This window comes from Mandrillus leucophaeus, unplaced genomic scaffold, assembly GCF_000951045.1.
Source record: "Mandrillus leucophaeus isolate KB7577 unplaced genomic scaffold, Mleu.le_1.0 Scaffold150, whole genome shotgun sequence".
In the NCBI taxonomy this organism is placed as follows: Eukaryota; Metazoa; Chordata; class Mammalia; order Primates; family Cercopithecidae; genus Mandrillus; species Mandrillus leucophaeus.
The window spans coordinates 3,754,805-3,769,230 of NW_012101477.1; the positions used below are offsets into that span (position 1 = coordinate 3,754,805).

General features: G+C 46.8%; 1 protein-coding gene across 1 annotated transcript in view; it reads left to right on the plus strand.

Moving 5' to 3' along the window:
* The window catches only part of TTI1 (TELO2 interacting protein 1), a 50,377-nt gene extending 41,009 nt beyond the window's left edge, over nt 1-9,368 (plus strand). The window contains exon 8 of the mRNA XM_011974980.1: nt 8,729-9,368. Coding sequence (XP_011830370.1) covers nt 8,729-8,912 — 184 coding nt within the window. The 3' untranslated portion in view covers nt 8,913-9,368. The remainder of the gene's footprint in view (nt 1-8,728) is intronic.
* Nucleotides 9,369-14,426: the final 5,058 nt, after the last annotated feature.

Genomic DNA, 14,426 nt, shown 5'->3' on the forward strand with positions numbered 1-14,426 from the left:
TTTCAAAACAAAGAAAAAGAAAAAAGGATGAAGACAGTGCCCAATAAGTCTCATAATACAGGAACAAAGCTTTTAGGATGCTTGGCCTCCACCCCTAGTCTTACCCCCACCTGCTAACCCCAGAGCCCAGATAGGGATGCAGGGTGCCAGCAAGTGGTGACCAGCTGGTATACCTTCTGGCCACACAAGTCCTGGATGCTCTTATTGCTGTAGCCCCTGATGGGGCGCTGGGGAGGTTGCCATTCCAGTTCCCTCTGCCTCGCCATTGTGTGTGAGAGAAAAAGCAGCAGTCTTGGTTTGGACAAACTGAGGTTGAGATCTTACTGGCCATGTGACCTTGAGCAAATGATTTAGCTTCATTTCATTTTCTTCCTCTGTAAACTGGGGGAGATGAAAACCTCATTCTCATAGGGTCCTTGTGGATGAATCACATTAGTATGTTCAGGGAGTCTCCAGGTACTATTCTAGGGACTGGAATTAGAGAGAACAAGATAGGGGCCTCTGCCCTCTGCTTATGTTCTGAAGGTATATTTACATCTGTGTACACACCTATGTGGGGTACATTGTATGTAAATTTCCCAAATAGGTGATGCATGATGTATATGTTACACATAGACACATAGACACTGGCCACAGAATTTCTAGTTGTAAGCCTGCTTCATCTTTACTAAAATCTGAACTGGAGATTTCACCTCGAAAGGTCTTTTTCATGTTAATTGTGCCACCACGGTTTGCAAAAGTCAGGACCAGGTTTGAAGGTTCATTTACTGACTGACTTCCCTGCTCTCTTTCTAGCAGTAGGATCCCAACCCATCAAAGAACCAGCTGGTGCCTTCAAACCCTGGACGAACACAGACTGGCACAGGCTCATCCATTTCATCCCCGTCAGAGCCCCAACTCCTCTCTTTACCCACACATGAGCCTATTATATTTGAACGGATGAGGAGCCACAGAGGTGATCCATTAGTTCAGCTGAGCTTGAAATTAGTAGCTCATCGCCTTAAATGGTGTGGGCAGTTTAGCTGAGCTTGGACTGCAAAGCTGTTCCCCCTTGGATTGCACCCAGCATGGAAATGAGGGCACACCTAATATTTTTTCCTTTTGACACTTGATTAATAGTTGACAAATCCAAACCCAAGTAGTTAGCTTTCGTATTATCCATCTTTTGACAGGCATTGCTGCTTTTCTTTCTGAGTCCCATTGTTCTAAAAATACACTCAGATCTGAAGCTGTTCACTCTGCATATATAGGCCTGATTTCATGGTGTCAAAGATAAGAGACATCTGGCAGGCAGATTACAAACCAAGTGGGTTGCTGGGTTTCAGAACTGAAGGCAGGGACCTCTGGGCTACTTAAATCTACTTAAATTCAATGCTGCCAATTCTGTCCCTACTTCCTTAGTGTTGTCATGTCACTGATAACCTGCCGGGGTCAACCATCTTACCACCCAGTAGGAAAGCCAAGCATGGGGTGTGTGTGCACAGTGCAGGCCGTGCCAGGTTGGGAGCAGAACACTCTCGATGACAGATAGAGCCTGGTCGCAGCACTGCCGGCACAAAGTGGGTTTCGGTCGTCAGAGGCTGTGGTCGACCACAGGGTAGTCATTTCCTCACTCTGCAGGCTCTCATCCCTCTCGAACACCTCAGAGGCGCGGAAGTAAATGTTGTCTCAGTACTGAGTAAAGTAGCCAGGGAGATGATCTCTATTGTCTTATTGTATGTGTGTATTTTAAAAGATTCTTATTAGGTCTCTTATGATGAGCCAAGTGCTGTGTTGAGAGTTGAAGATTTTCAAAGGTAACTACCAAGGCCTCACATTGTTGTTCGATAGCAAGATAGCCTTGGACAAATTAATTCACTTCTCAAAGTCTCTGTTTTCTCATCCATAAGACTGAAAAGAGCATATATATTATTTTGCTTATTTCACCTACTACAACGATGACAAGGATTCAGTAAAGTCAGGTAGCACATAATACCACCACAGAGTAGAAGTCACTAAATAGTACTTGTTAATCATTATTTAAATTTCTTATTCCAAAAATGACTTGGAACGTCTTATAAATTGTTTGCAACAAAGAAATGAGGAAGGAAGCAAAGAAATTTTTTAAACGGAAAAATAACAGCAAAAGCAAGATGAGACCCAGTTGAGGTTAATATAGACAATCCAGTTAGAGCCCTGCACTCTTGCCAGAGAGGAGCTTTCAGAGTGGCTGTGTGCATACTGACAGACAGCAAAGAGGAAAATGGTACAGGAAGTACCTGAATAAGAGTTTTTAAAAAGAAAAGGAAAGAAAGCTTTTCAGAAAGAAGCATGGATTTCCTTATTACTGAGGCTTGAGGAAAATTTCTCCATGGGTCATCTTAAAAGAACACTGGGTACTATCGTGAGTAATATCCTGAACGTCCTTGCAGTAAATACAGAAGTACATTTCCTAGAGCTGTTTCCGAAGGCATCCGTGAGTGGAGACTACTGGCTTAGTGCCAAAGCACAGGTTACAGGAAAACAGTTCAGGCAGGAGGGGGGCAAGATAGGTAGGCTGCTACGAAGATGTCTTTATCTTCAAGGGTGCATACCTTCCAGGGAGGTGCAGGAAACTGAATGTGGCAGGAACTGAGTGCAGCCAGCTGGGGGAAAGGTCTGAGTCAGCCCTCACAGTGCTCAGCACAGAATGCCACTTTGAAATCTGTGCCCAACAGCACTGTCGTGGGATCTAGGCTTGCAGGGTTCCTGGAGGCAGGAGAACTGGCCAGATGGAAAGGGCCACTTTTAAATCTCGCCCTAGTGGGATTTAAAGCCTCCTAGGTTCTGGCTTATTTTTGAATTGTCTATAACAGATTGGGCCTCTCAGTGCCATATCCTTTTAAATATGCACAAAGCAATGGAGTCATTCCTCTGCATTTATGATACTTTATCTTGTGGCACTTCAGGGGTATGGTTAGCATCATTTGCTTCTACTGGTGTTTATGGTTTTCAAGCCTGCCCTTGTTGCATTTAAATATTTTTGATATGAGTCTCTGTGTGAGTACGCATATTGGTGTTAGATCGATAGATGAATGGTTTTGAACAGGTAAATATAGTTAAGTCTAACAAGCATGTATAGCTGCAAAGGTAATTGGTAGTATTTATTTGGAGAGTAACTCGTTGCTTCAAGTCATAATCCTCCATTTCTAACATTTAGAAACAAAAAACGACCTCCGTGCAGGGGAAGATAGCTAAATGGAATAGCAAGAAAGGACAGGCTTGAAATACTGGTTAACCAATGAACCAAGACCCATTAGAGTAAATTACTGAGTATAGAAACATAGCCCCACTGCTTGCTGGCTAGGACGCATCGACACCCTGAGCATCCATTTGTTTAAAAGGAAACACACGGCCTCATCTGCAGCATCAGCATGTACAGAGTGATGGGAGAAGAGATGGCCAGAGAGAAGGAGAGTGTGGAGGCTGTGCTGCCAGAGAAGGAACAACGGGAACACCAAAATAACTTAGTGGATATGCCTGCTTTCCCACAAGTGAGCTTACTTTCCCACTGCATTTAGCGGTGCCCACATAGAGAGAGCCTGTCGTGTTCCTAAGGAGACATTTCTGAGTAACTTCTTTAGAAGCCCCAAATAAATAAGCAAACAAACAGATCACAAAGCCACATGTTCTTTACCACTGGCATTTACCCTGACGGCTCATGAGAGCATTTTATAAATCCAGAAGGAGACGGAGAACAGCAGATCCCTCAAGCAAGTAATTGACAGAGGAAGAATAGCGTGTCACCCAGGAGTGCGGGAAGCCCCGCATTTCAGTTACAGTTTATTTAGCTTCACTGGGCCTTCATTGGCTGGCGGTTTTCTAGAGCTCCCTTTGAGCAGATGTTGTCTAGACAGAGATGGTGAGAACATACTCTAATATTCGCTCCTGCAGCAGAGCAGAGGGGTTTCTTTTTGGTTTTGCCATGTTGGGAGGGTGGGGGTGGATAATGATCCAGTGCCCATGATTGAAAACTCTCGTGGTCTCTTGGAGCTGCCAGGGATCTTAGAACTGATCTGGTCCACCTGCTCTTTACAGAGAAGCAACTTGCTGTGCCCCTTCTCAGGAAGCCATGCCTGGTGCCACCCCGCACATCACTTCTAGGATGGCCCTTGCCACAGTGCGCCATGGGCCTCTGTGATCCCTTGTCTACCCCAGCAGACAGGGAGCCCCGAGGGCAGAGCCTTTTTTGTCCCTCTGTCTTTGTGCCACAGGCACCTCAGTTAGTGCCTGGGCTGGACCAGGCTCTAGTAAATGTTTCATGAACCACGAAGAGATAAGACTTAAACCCAGCTGACCAGATTCCAGGAGCACGTTTCCTCCCTCCCCATTCCCGCCTCCTTGCCCCCAGCTTGCTCACTAGGAGCACCCCCATATTGATCATGAAGGAAGGAGCCGCTTCTGGTTTGGCATCTGGAGTTTATTAGGTACTTACTGATAGCCGTCAGTTGTAGATAGGGCTGAAGTGCAGGCAAATGGCTGCCTGCATGGAGTGAAATTCAATAAAACCGCATTTTAAGTGAAAAATCAGTATAAACACCAGGCTTCTTTGCCATGGAAACAGGTTGCTTAGAAACTGCCTAACAGCGAGTTCTAAATTTTTTAAAGTCAAGTTATCATTTAAGCTACATGGCCCTACAGGTTATTGAGAGATAATCACTCGCCTCAGGACACTCGGAGGCATGCGGCACAGCTGAGTGCCTCCCGATACTCTGGGGACCAGATAATCTCTTGATAACTGTGCTCCCTGGAGCCACTGATTTGGGCCTGGGGGAGGAGAAAGAAATTTTTGTTCAGGAGTTAAATGGTGTACATACATTTTTTAAAAAGTGTTTCTCTTTGGGTTTGAAAAAAAGATGGAACTGGCCATTTGGCGTGTTCAAGAGCCATCCCTGCGCATCGCAAGATGTATTGGGAACATTTTCCAGGCAGTTACCCCAGTCACTTCAAAGCAGAGGTCCTGTCTTTGTCTTCTGGCTTTGGCTTATGCAAAAGGAGTTTTCAACAACTTCGGCTTTCAGCTGTTCACTCTCGGGGGTCCCTCTTCCCAGCTAAGGCTAGGCAGGAACTGGCCCCAGGACAAAGTGGCACCAGAGTTTGGAACAAAGCCTGGTACTAAGCACTTAGATCAGACCTCCTGGGCCTCAGGCTCAGCTCCCGGGGGCTTAAAGCCAACAAGGGTGTAGGTTTGGAATTTGTCGCATTTAGAGTTCAGCAGGCCACATGCCTCTCAGGGAGGAGAGCACAGCTACGCCTGCCAGCCACCTGGTTGCATGGCATGGCATTTGCTCCCCACCTCAGGCATGCAGAGGACAGAGTATATTGCATCTGTTTCTTCCTGAAAATAATGGGGAAAATTAGAACACCACTGACTGAGAACTGGGACCCCCCCACCCCCGGCCCTGCCACCAAGTCAGTATGGAGAAAGTTACGAGTGAAACAAAAGACAAATGTTTTGCCCTTTTCAGGGTGTCTGAAAATTATCCATGGCATGGCGATGCTGCTAAGGTTGGTAGTGATACTTATACCTCAGACTCTCTGTCTCCCTCTCTCTCTCTCTCTCTGTCTCTCTCTGGAAGGAAAGAAGGAATACTGTTTTCGTTACATACTTCAAAGTGTTGTCCTGCACCCCCTCTCCTCTGAGCTTCAGAACAAACCTGTGAGGAGAGTGGGCCAGGTGTGATCATCTTTGGAGAAAGAGGAAACAGGTTCATGAGGCAAAATAACTTGCTCCAAGCCACAGAGGTGAGAGACGGAACGTGCATTCCTGCCGTTCTGGGGCATCTGCCCCTTTAAGAGCAAGGAAATGAGACCCAAAACAATCCTTCCAAGAGTTTGGCTCTTGCTTAATAAAAGAAGGTGAACTTTGCACATGTTTTCCCTTTGCTTTTCTGTTAATATTTTATGTGGGTATCTTGCAGGGCAAAGAGAGTGGCTTATTTTCTTTTCCTTTCCTGCCAATGAATACAACATTCATATTTAGCATGTTAAAAAAGAGCTCAGAAAATGAACATTGCAGCGTTTTCATGCTGTGTAAGTCAGAGCGCAGCTATGACTGAACTGGGTCGCGTGGCACCACTTTGCTGGGTGTTGCCCAGATAAAAATATTCCTTGAAGCTGGGAGAGCGCCATGCTGTAGCTTGAGAAATTGTTCCAGCTCTTGAAAGGGGAAAAAAAATCAAATGAAACCATTTGCATTCTAACAGTCTTTGGCACCAGGGAAAACTGTCAACTGTGTCACGTGTAAACAGAAATCTGCTCACCGGTTTTGGTGCATTTTTTCATAATTTCCCTTGCCACTCTAATTATCAAAGATATTTTTATTTTTAAACAAAAATTGTCTCCCACGCAGGCCTCATCTCCTTTCTGCGGTGAAGTGGAAACGATGAATTAGAATATTCTAATCACTTCTCCAACAACCACTGTGGAGGTTATAAACACAAAATTATCCTAAGCAAAGGAAACTTAAATTGTTTGGGCACAGAACAGGCCAGGAAAAAATTCAGTAGGCTGGGCCCGGTGCTCACACCTGTAATCCTATACTTTGGGAGGCTGAGGAGGGTTGATCACCTGAGGTCAGGAGTTCGAGACCAGCCTGGCCAACATGGTGAGACCCCGTCTCTACTGAAAATACAAAAATTAGCCGGGTATGGTGATGGGTGCCTGTAATCTCAGCTACTCGGGAGGCTGAGGCAGGAGAATGGCTTGAACCTGAGAGGTGGAGGTGCAGTGAGCCAAGATCGCACCACTGCACTGCAGCCTGGGCAACAGAGTAAGACTCTTGTCTCAAAAAAAAAAAGCTAATTCAGTGCCCTTGTCCACCCTCCCCACTCCCCCACTGCCTCCCTGGCCTCTTTAGTGTGTGTCCATTACACCTAAGGATGATATCAAGACTGGCTTCATGGTAAGACCCAAATCCCCTGAGGGTGCCGGTCTTTCATATTAGTGAAATTAAAACCCAGAATTTACTCCCACTTAGCAGGCATTGAAGTTCCTGTTTAATGCCGAACAGTATGCAAGAGGCTCCTCAGAATAATTGCCAAGAATAAAATGTAATTTATCAAATAGATACTACATATTGTTAATTGGTAAATAGGGGTCACATGTGCTAGACTGTGTAGGGCTTGATCTGTGCTTTAAACCTCAGCAAAACCCTGAGTGAAGTACATCCCCCATTTTTGAAATGGGGAGGCTGAAACAGGGCAAGTTGAATAACTTCCCAAAGCCACATGGTTAGTAATGCCTCCAATAATTTGAATCCTGTTAATAATCTTCCTTGTTCCTTCCTTGATGGTGAGAGTTTAACCCCTCCTTCAGATCCTTTTGTAGAATTTTAAGTATTCTAGAGAGGGGTGTCGTCTAAAGTCATTCATCTGCAATGTAGTAACTCACCATGTCCTCATTAAAATGAGAACTCATTCATTGTTACATGGACATATTGCACGGGAAAAAAAGATAAAAGAGAAATGAGAACCTGTTCAGTCAACATTAACTGGATGCTGACCACATGCCATTCCAGGTGCCGGAAATACAGCAACCTACAGAACAGATGTGGTCGCTGGTCCCTGCCCTCGGGGAGCTTGTGTTGTAAGGGAGATGATCAATAGTCAATATGTGCTGGGAAAGGTGTCCCGAAAGAGAAAAGTAAGGGGCAGCCTTACTGGGGCACAGTGGTATGGGCAAAATGGCATGGGGAGCCCAGCCTCTGAGCAGGCAATTGTGAGCTGAGATGGGCAGACTGGCTGGGAGGCCCCGCCCACTGTGGGAGGGCCCCATTCTTCCAGAGATTGCCAAGCCAGACTGAATTGCCACCGCGTATGAAGTTTACACTTGGACTGCCCAACACAGTGGCCCTGGGCACATGACTGATCTTTCAGAAATAGTATTTGAGCAGCTAAGAGGCACAGGTCATGACCCCAAAGTTCAGACTAAGGCAAAAACCACCCTTGGTGGCTGTGTGGCGTTCAGTAGCGCGGGCCCTTGAGCTCTGTCCCTGTCACGTGTCAGAGGACATCAGTGCTCTATCCCTGCCAAAGGTTACAGAGCAGGGCTCAGCCAGTCCTGCCCCAGGAGAATAAAGGAGCCCTTTGCCAGCCTGCCAAAGGCGGCATATTCTGTGGATCTGATCCATGTGAGGAAACGGGCTCCTCACACGGGAGCCATGAGTGTCTGTTCGCACCACCAAGTATCCATGGCTCTCAGCCAGAAAGGCTCCAACTGCCAAGTTCAGCACCATGCTGGAGGACCATAATAATGAGGCTTGCTCAGGGCCCCCGAGCAGGACAGGGAACCCTGCCCTGGGCCTGCCCCTGACCCTGGGCTGGGCCTGTGAGCTGAGCAAAGCCTTTAAGAAAGGGTACACTCTGTCATTTTTCTTCTTTATGAAAACTCCTGCTTTACACTCTGGAACTCAGCCTCTTTCTTTGCCAAGAGCTTGTTTGCTGTCAATATTGTTCTGCTTACACTAATTACTGGTTTTCTGTATGTCAGTGGATATGAAACTGTTACCTGTATTTCTGTTGGGCTTTGGGACCATCCTACTGGTCTTGTCTTATGAATTCAAGTGGGTTATTTCTACTATTTGAAGTGACTTGATATGGTTACCGGTTTCTTCTCAAATAGCCCGGTAAATAGCCTCCTGGTTGGGGCTGTAGCACTCCCCACCTTCCCTGCCTGTACCCTCTACTCACTCCTTTCCATCTCTCCACAGCGTCTTCCTCCACTTGATGAAGGTGGACCCAGACTCCACCTGGTTCCTCCTGAACGAGCTTTACTGCCCCATGCAGTTCACACCTCCCCACCCCAGCCTCCACCCCGTGCAGCTGCGCGGGGCCAGCGGGCAGCAAAACCTGTACACGGCCAACGTGCTCCACCTGCTCACAGAGCTGCAGTGACCCTGCTCCCCCACTACAGAGGCCACCGATCCCTCCTCCCCTGCCAGCCAGAAGTTGGGCTGAGCCCACCCTGGCCATAGGCGGTGGCAGTGGCAGCAGAGAAGGTGAATTAGTCAGCCAATCGATTTGTAAATTGATCAGTCACACAACTGCTTAGAAATGGATTGAAGGAAAGTAGCTGACTGTTATTTATATTTCATACCTTGTGTTTTCAAGTGACATTGTCTGGTGGCTCTAAGGGTTTAACTCCTTAGCCTACCATCTCCATAGCCCCAGCTCCCTCACAGGTAACATGCACACACAGACACACACAAGAGGTCAGTTCCCCTCCGTCTGCATACACCTCCCTCTCTTCAAATAATGAGATGGAACTAATTTTGTTGTACCTAACCTGTTCTTTGGGAAACAAACGGAAATAAAGACACTTCTTGGATGAAAAGTATGATCAAGAGCTCACTTTGAAGTTTGTTATTTAAACTGGGTGGGTGGTTTTTCTTTTTTTTAAATGAGTTTATATTCTTGAATGGTTAATATAGAACCATGGTGTAAAATCCAAATCCAAGCAGTACAAAACAGAAAACAATAAAGAGTAAATCTCCCCTCCCCATTTCCCAGCCGTCTGGTTTCTCTCTCCAAAGGCAAACACTCATAACAAAGTTTTGGATACTTTTTAAGCAGGAGGTTAATTTTTTTTAACTTTTTACTATGGGTAATAGTGTAATGAAGTCCCATGTCCCCATGAACCCGACTTCCCCGGCAGTCAGCATGTGGCCAGGCTTGCTTCCTCTGTGCCCCGCCCATGTACCTCTCTCTCCACACCCCGTATTTTTTTGAAGCAAATCCCATATGTTACATTGAAACTTTTTGAATGTAAACCACAATACCATTATCACACTTAACCAAATTAACAATGACCCTTTAATATTGTCAGATATTGTCAGTGTCTAAATTTCCCCAGTGTGTTTGGATCAGGATCCAAATAAGTGATGTACGTTGCTGGTATCAGTATGTTCCCTAATAAATCTCTTTTAGGCCGGGCGCAGTGGCTCACGCCTGTAATCCCAGCACTTTGGGAGGCTGAGGTGGGCAGATAAACTGAGGTCAGGAGTTCAAGACTGGCCTGACCAACATGGAGAAACCCCGTCTCTACTAAAAATACAAAATTAGCCGGGCATGGTGGTGCATGCCTGTAATCCCAGCTACTCAGGAAGGCTGAGGCAGGAGAATCGCTTGAATCTGGGAGGCAGAGATTGCGGTGAGCCAAGACCATGCCGTTGCACTCTAGCCGGGGCAACAAGAGCAAAATTCCGTCTCAAAAATAAAAAATAAAAAATAAATCTCTTTTAATATGTAGATTCCCCCTCCACCTCTCTCTCATTTTCCTTGTAAGTGTTTTGGTGGGGAAACATGGTCATTTCTCCTATAGCGTTTCCCACCATCTGGATTTATTGATTGCATCCCTATGGAGGTCATTTCATGGGCACCTCCTATCACCTGTGTTTCCTGGCCGTTGGGAGGCAGAGTAAGAGTCGTGATCAGGTCTGGGTCTTCTAGCTTTGTTTTTGGCACTTCTCCATAGGTGGTGTTATGTACTTCCATCGGGAGGTGTGTTTGTCTGATCTCTTACTGTGTCGCTAGCAACCATGGTGATCTCACTGGGATCCACACGCTCATTAGCGATTGCAGAGTAATGCTGTTCTAATTCCACCATGCTGGCTTGATTTTAGCCAGAGTCCTGTGTAAGGGGAATCTTCCCTTCATCAGCCATCTGGTAACCTACTGGTACAGTTTGTATAGAAAAGGCAAGATGGCACCTGCCTGTAATCCCAGCTATTCGGGAGGCTGAGGCAGGAGAATGGCGTGAACCCAGGAAGGCGGAGGTTGCAGTGAGCCGAGATTGTGCCATTGCACTCCAGCCTGGATGACAGAGCGAGACTTTGTCTCAAAAGAAAAAGCAAGATAAATACTTGATTTTTTTCTAGGTGAGAAATTTAAAACACACAGATTATGTAAATTCAGGCGCACATCCCACCCCAGCACCCCAACGTGTGCTGAAGGATCCCAGGGATGATGAATGCTTCCTCACAGGTGCATAGTGAGGCACCGGCTAGATCACAATTCCAGTGACATAGATAATTCCCAAACTCTTAAAAAGCCCAGAGGGCGCCTGGCATGGGAACATATTGGTGTGAGGGTCCGCAGCCAGCTCTGGAGAGTTCCCACTCACTCCCATCTCCACTCCACCCTGCAAGGGCAGAGTTATGTCCAGCTCCAGTCTCAGTGGCAGCAGCCTGGCTCTGGTCTGGCTCCTGAGCCCTCAGGGAACCCTTCCCTTGGGACTTTTTTCAGTTCTGCAGCCTGTAAAGTGGAGGGACTGGGCCAGAGGGGGAGCTAAGAACCCCCTGAAAGAGCAAGATAATCACTGAAACTCTCTTTGAGCTTTAAAATTCTGGGATGATTTCCTTTGGAAAAAGGGAGGGAAATGCCTCTAATTGCGGAGATGGTAAAAGGATTCACAGCGTTGTTCCTAATTCCACTGGGGACCCAAATTGACAGGCTAATTCAGTCTCCAGATTCTGACAAATGAGAAAAACAGGTCAGGGAGGTGGCGTGACGTGCCGAGCATTACTTAGCTCTCCCGGTGAGATTAAAGTAGCTTGTCTTCACAGAGCACCTGGGTGTGGCAAGCCCGATGCTGTCCTGAGAGGCCAGGAAGATGTGCACACGCATCCTGATAAAAACTTGGGCTCTGGGAAAGCTCTCCAGGAGATAATCGGCATAACAGGATACACCATGGCTCTCCGAAAACCCACTTTTCCCTCAAAGAGTTAAGCTATCTCAAGTTGTTTTCAGATTCTTGCAGGCAGATTGTTGCACTTGATTTAAAAAAAAAAAAAAAATCTCATTAGAGTGCATCTCCAGTTATGATGATATTCAGGCAACTTTAATTTTGAACCTGTCCAGCTGACTCAGTCTAGTCCTTGTTAACATAAGCTTTGCAAAATACTCCATTCCCCCTGTTAAAACTTGTGGAGCAATAGGGGCTTCTTATTTCATTCAGGGTGCACCAGCACTTCAAGTATTGTTTGGGCTGGGGTTAGGAGTTGGTACAGAATGGATAGGTCGATACTGCAAAGCCTCGAATTTCAGGTTGAGATGTTTGAGTCATGATCTGCAGGCAGTAGAAGGCTCCTGGAGGATGCAGGAAAGCGTAGACCTGGACCCAGGGGATCCTTGGAGATGGCTGGACGGGGGTGGCTGTGGTCTTCAGGAGGCACTGTGTTGCGGAAGGAGCATGGATGATTTGGAGTTCCTCAGAGCTGGGCTTCATTTCTGACTCCGCCTCTCTGTAACTGTGTGACCTTGGCCAAGTCATTTTAATTCTGAACTGCATTTTCCCATCTCTGAAATAGAGCTGTTGCCTCTGCCTCTTCAGGCAGCTGCATCAGAGGGGATGAATGCAGTAGTGTTTCTAAAGCCAAAAAAAGTCAAAGAAGATGCCACAGAGACCTTTATGTATGGCCTGTAAACCCTAATAGATTCACTCTGGCCCTTTACAGAGAAAGTCTGCAGATACCTGTTGTAGACGACCAAGTTTGGTTTGGGGCTGGGCAAAGCACCGGCTGAGCCAATGAGAGCAAATCCTAGGATTTAGGCTGAGGTGGGAGGATCTCTTGAGCTCGGGAGTTCCAGGTCAGCCTGGGCAACACTGCAAGACCCCGTCTCTAAAAATCCAACCCAATCCTAGGCCTTTGCACTGTGCCTGGGGCTCCAGCAACGTCTTTCCCCTGCTGCCCTTTTCTTTGTTATGGCTGCAATACACACCTCTTGACGGTTACAGCTGAGGAAGTGGATGGTTAGGTCTCAGCATGTACCACCCAGAAACTAAAATAGAACCACAGTAGAGGGAGAGAATCAAAGAAGGCTTCTAGGAGGAGGTGACCTCCTAATGGACAAGTAGATTTCAGCAGACAGAATAATGGGCATTGCAGAGAGGAAAAATAACATGCCCAAAGACCTGCGGGCATGCCTGCCAGTATCTGTACACATCATAACTCAGTTGAGAGTGACAGGAGACCCAATTCAAAATTGGCTTGAGCAAAAAAAAATATCTTGGCACACAGAACGAAGAGGCCCTGCTGGCACAGCTCCCCCAGGCTGTCTCTGTGTTCCGATGCTGCTTTCCCCAGTGGTGGCTCCACTCTGACTCCAGGCTCCTGTTCCTTCAGCATCACACACCCAAGTGAATGGGCACCTCCTAACAGCTCCAGCCAAAGGCCTAGGATTGGGTTGGATTTTTAGAGGTGGGGTCTTGCACTGTTGCCCAGGCTGACCTGGAACTCCCGAACTCAAGAGATCCTCCCACATCAGCCTAAATCCTAGGATTTGCTCTCATTGGCTCAGCCGGTGCTTTGCCCAGCCTCAAACCAAACTTGGTCATCTACAATGGGTGTCTGCAGACTTTCTCTGTAAAGGGCCAGAGTGAATCTATTAGGGTTTACAGGCCATACATAAAGGTCTCTGTGGCATCTTCTTTGACTTTTTTTTTTCTTACAATGTGTTTTGTTTTGTTTTGTTTTTTGAGACAGGGTCTTACTCTGGTAGCCCAGGCTGGAGTGCAGTGGTATAATCTCAGCTCCCTGCAGCCTCAACCTCTCAGGCTCAGGTGATTCTCCCACCTCAGCCTCCCAAGTAATCTGGGATTACAGGCGCACACCCCCATGCCCAGCTAATTTTTTGTGGTTTTAGTAAAGACATGGTTTTGCTGTATTGCGAAATAGGCTGGTCTCAAACTCCTGGACTCAAGTAATCAGCCCGCCTCAGCCTCCCAGAGTGCTGGGATTACAGGTGTGAACCACCATGCCGGGCCACAATCTTTTAAAAAACAGAAAAATTCTTAGCTCAAGGGCCTCACAAAAAATAAGCCAGTGGACTTTGTTTTTTTGTTCATTGGTGGTTTTTTTGTTTTTGCTTTGCCCTCTGACCTTAGTTTGCCAACCCCTGAACTGCAGCATTCTCGGGGACAGGTCTGGAGACACCCACACCATATGGAGAAAGAGTTGAGGTGGAGTGGTTTCCCCTAAAAGAAAGCACTGTATTTGGTTACCAGGAAGAGAGATGCTGGGATTGGGGAGGGCATATGTGACAGGCACTCACCACCCTGTATTTGTGGCCTGTGACACGTATGGTGTGGCAGTCTGGGAGAGTGAGTGTAAGGAGGTTGTGGGCGCTGAGGCCACATTTATGGAAGGCCTTGAATGCCAATCTGAGCATCCCGGCCTTAAGGGATCAAGAAGTGGCCTTGGAAGGTTCTTGAACAGGTGAATAATGTATTGAAAGCAGGATGTTAGGAATATTCATCTCGTGGCAGCATACGGGAGAAATTGGAAGGGAGAGAGACTGGCAATGAAATTGTATTTCTGAAAGTCCCAGGACGAGAAAATGTACCTCTTCCATCAACCCCAAACTGTTTGACATGCCGTGGTTCATGGGCAACTTGAGGCACATAAATAT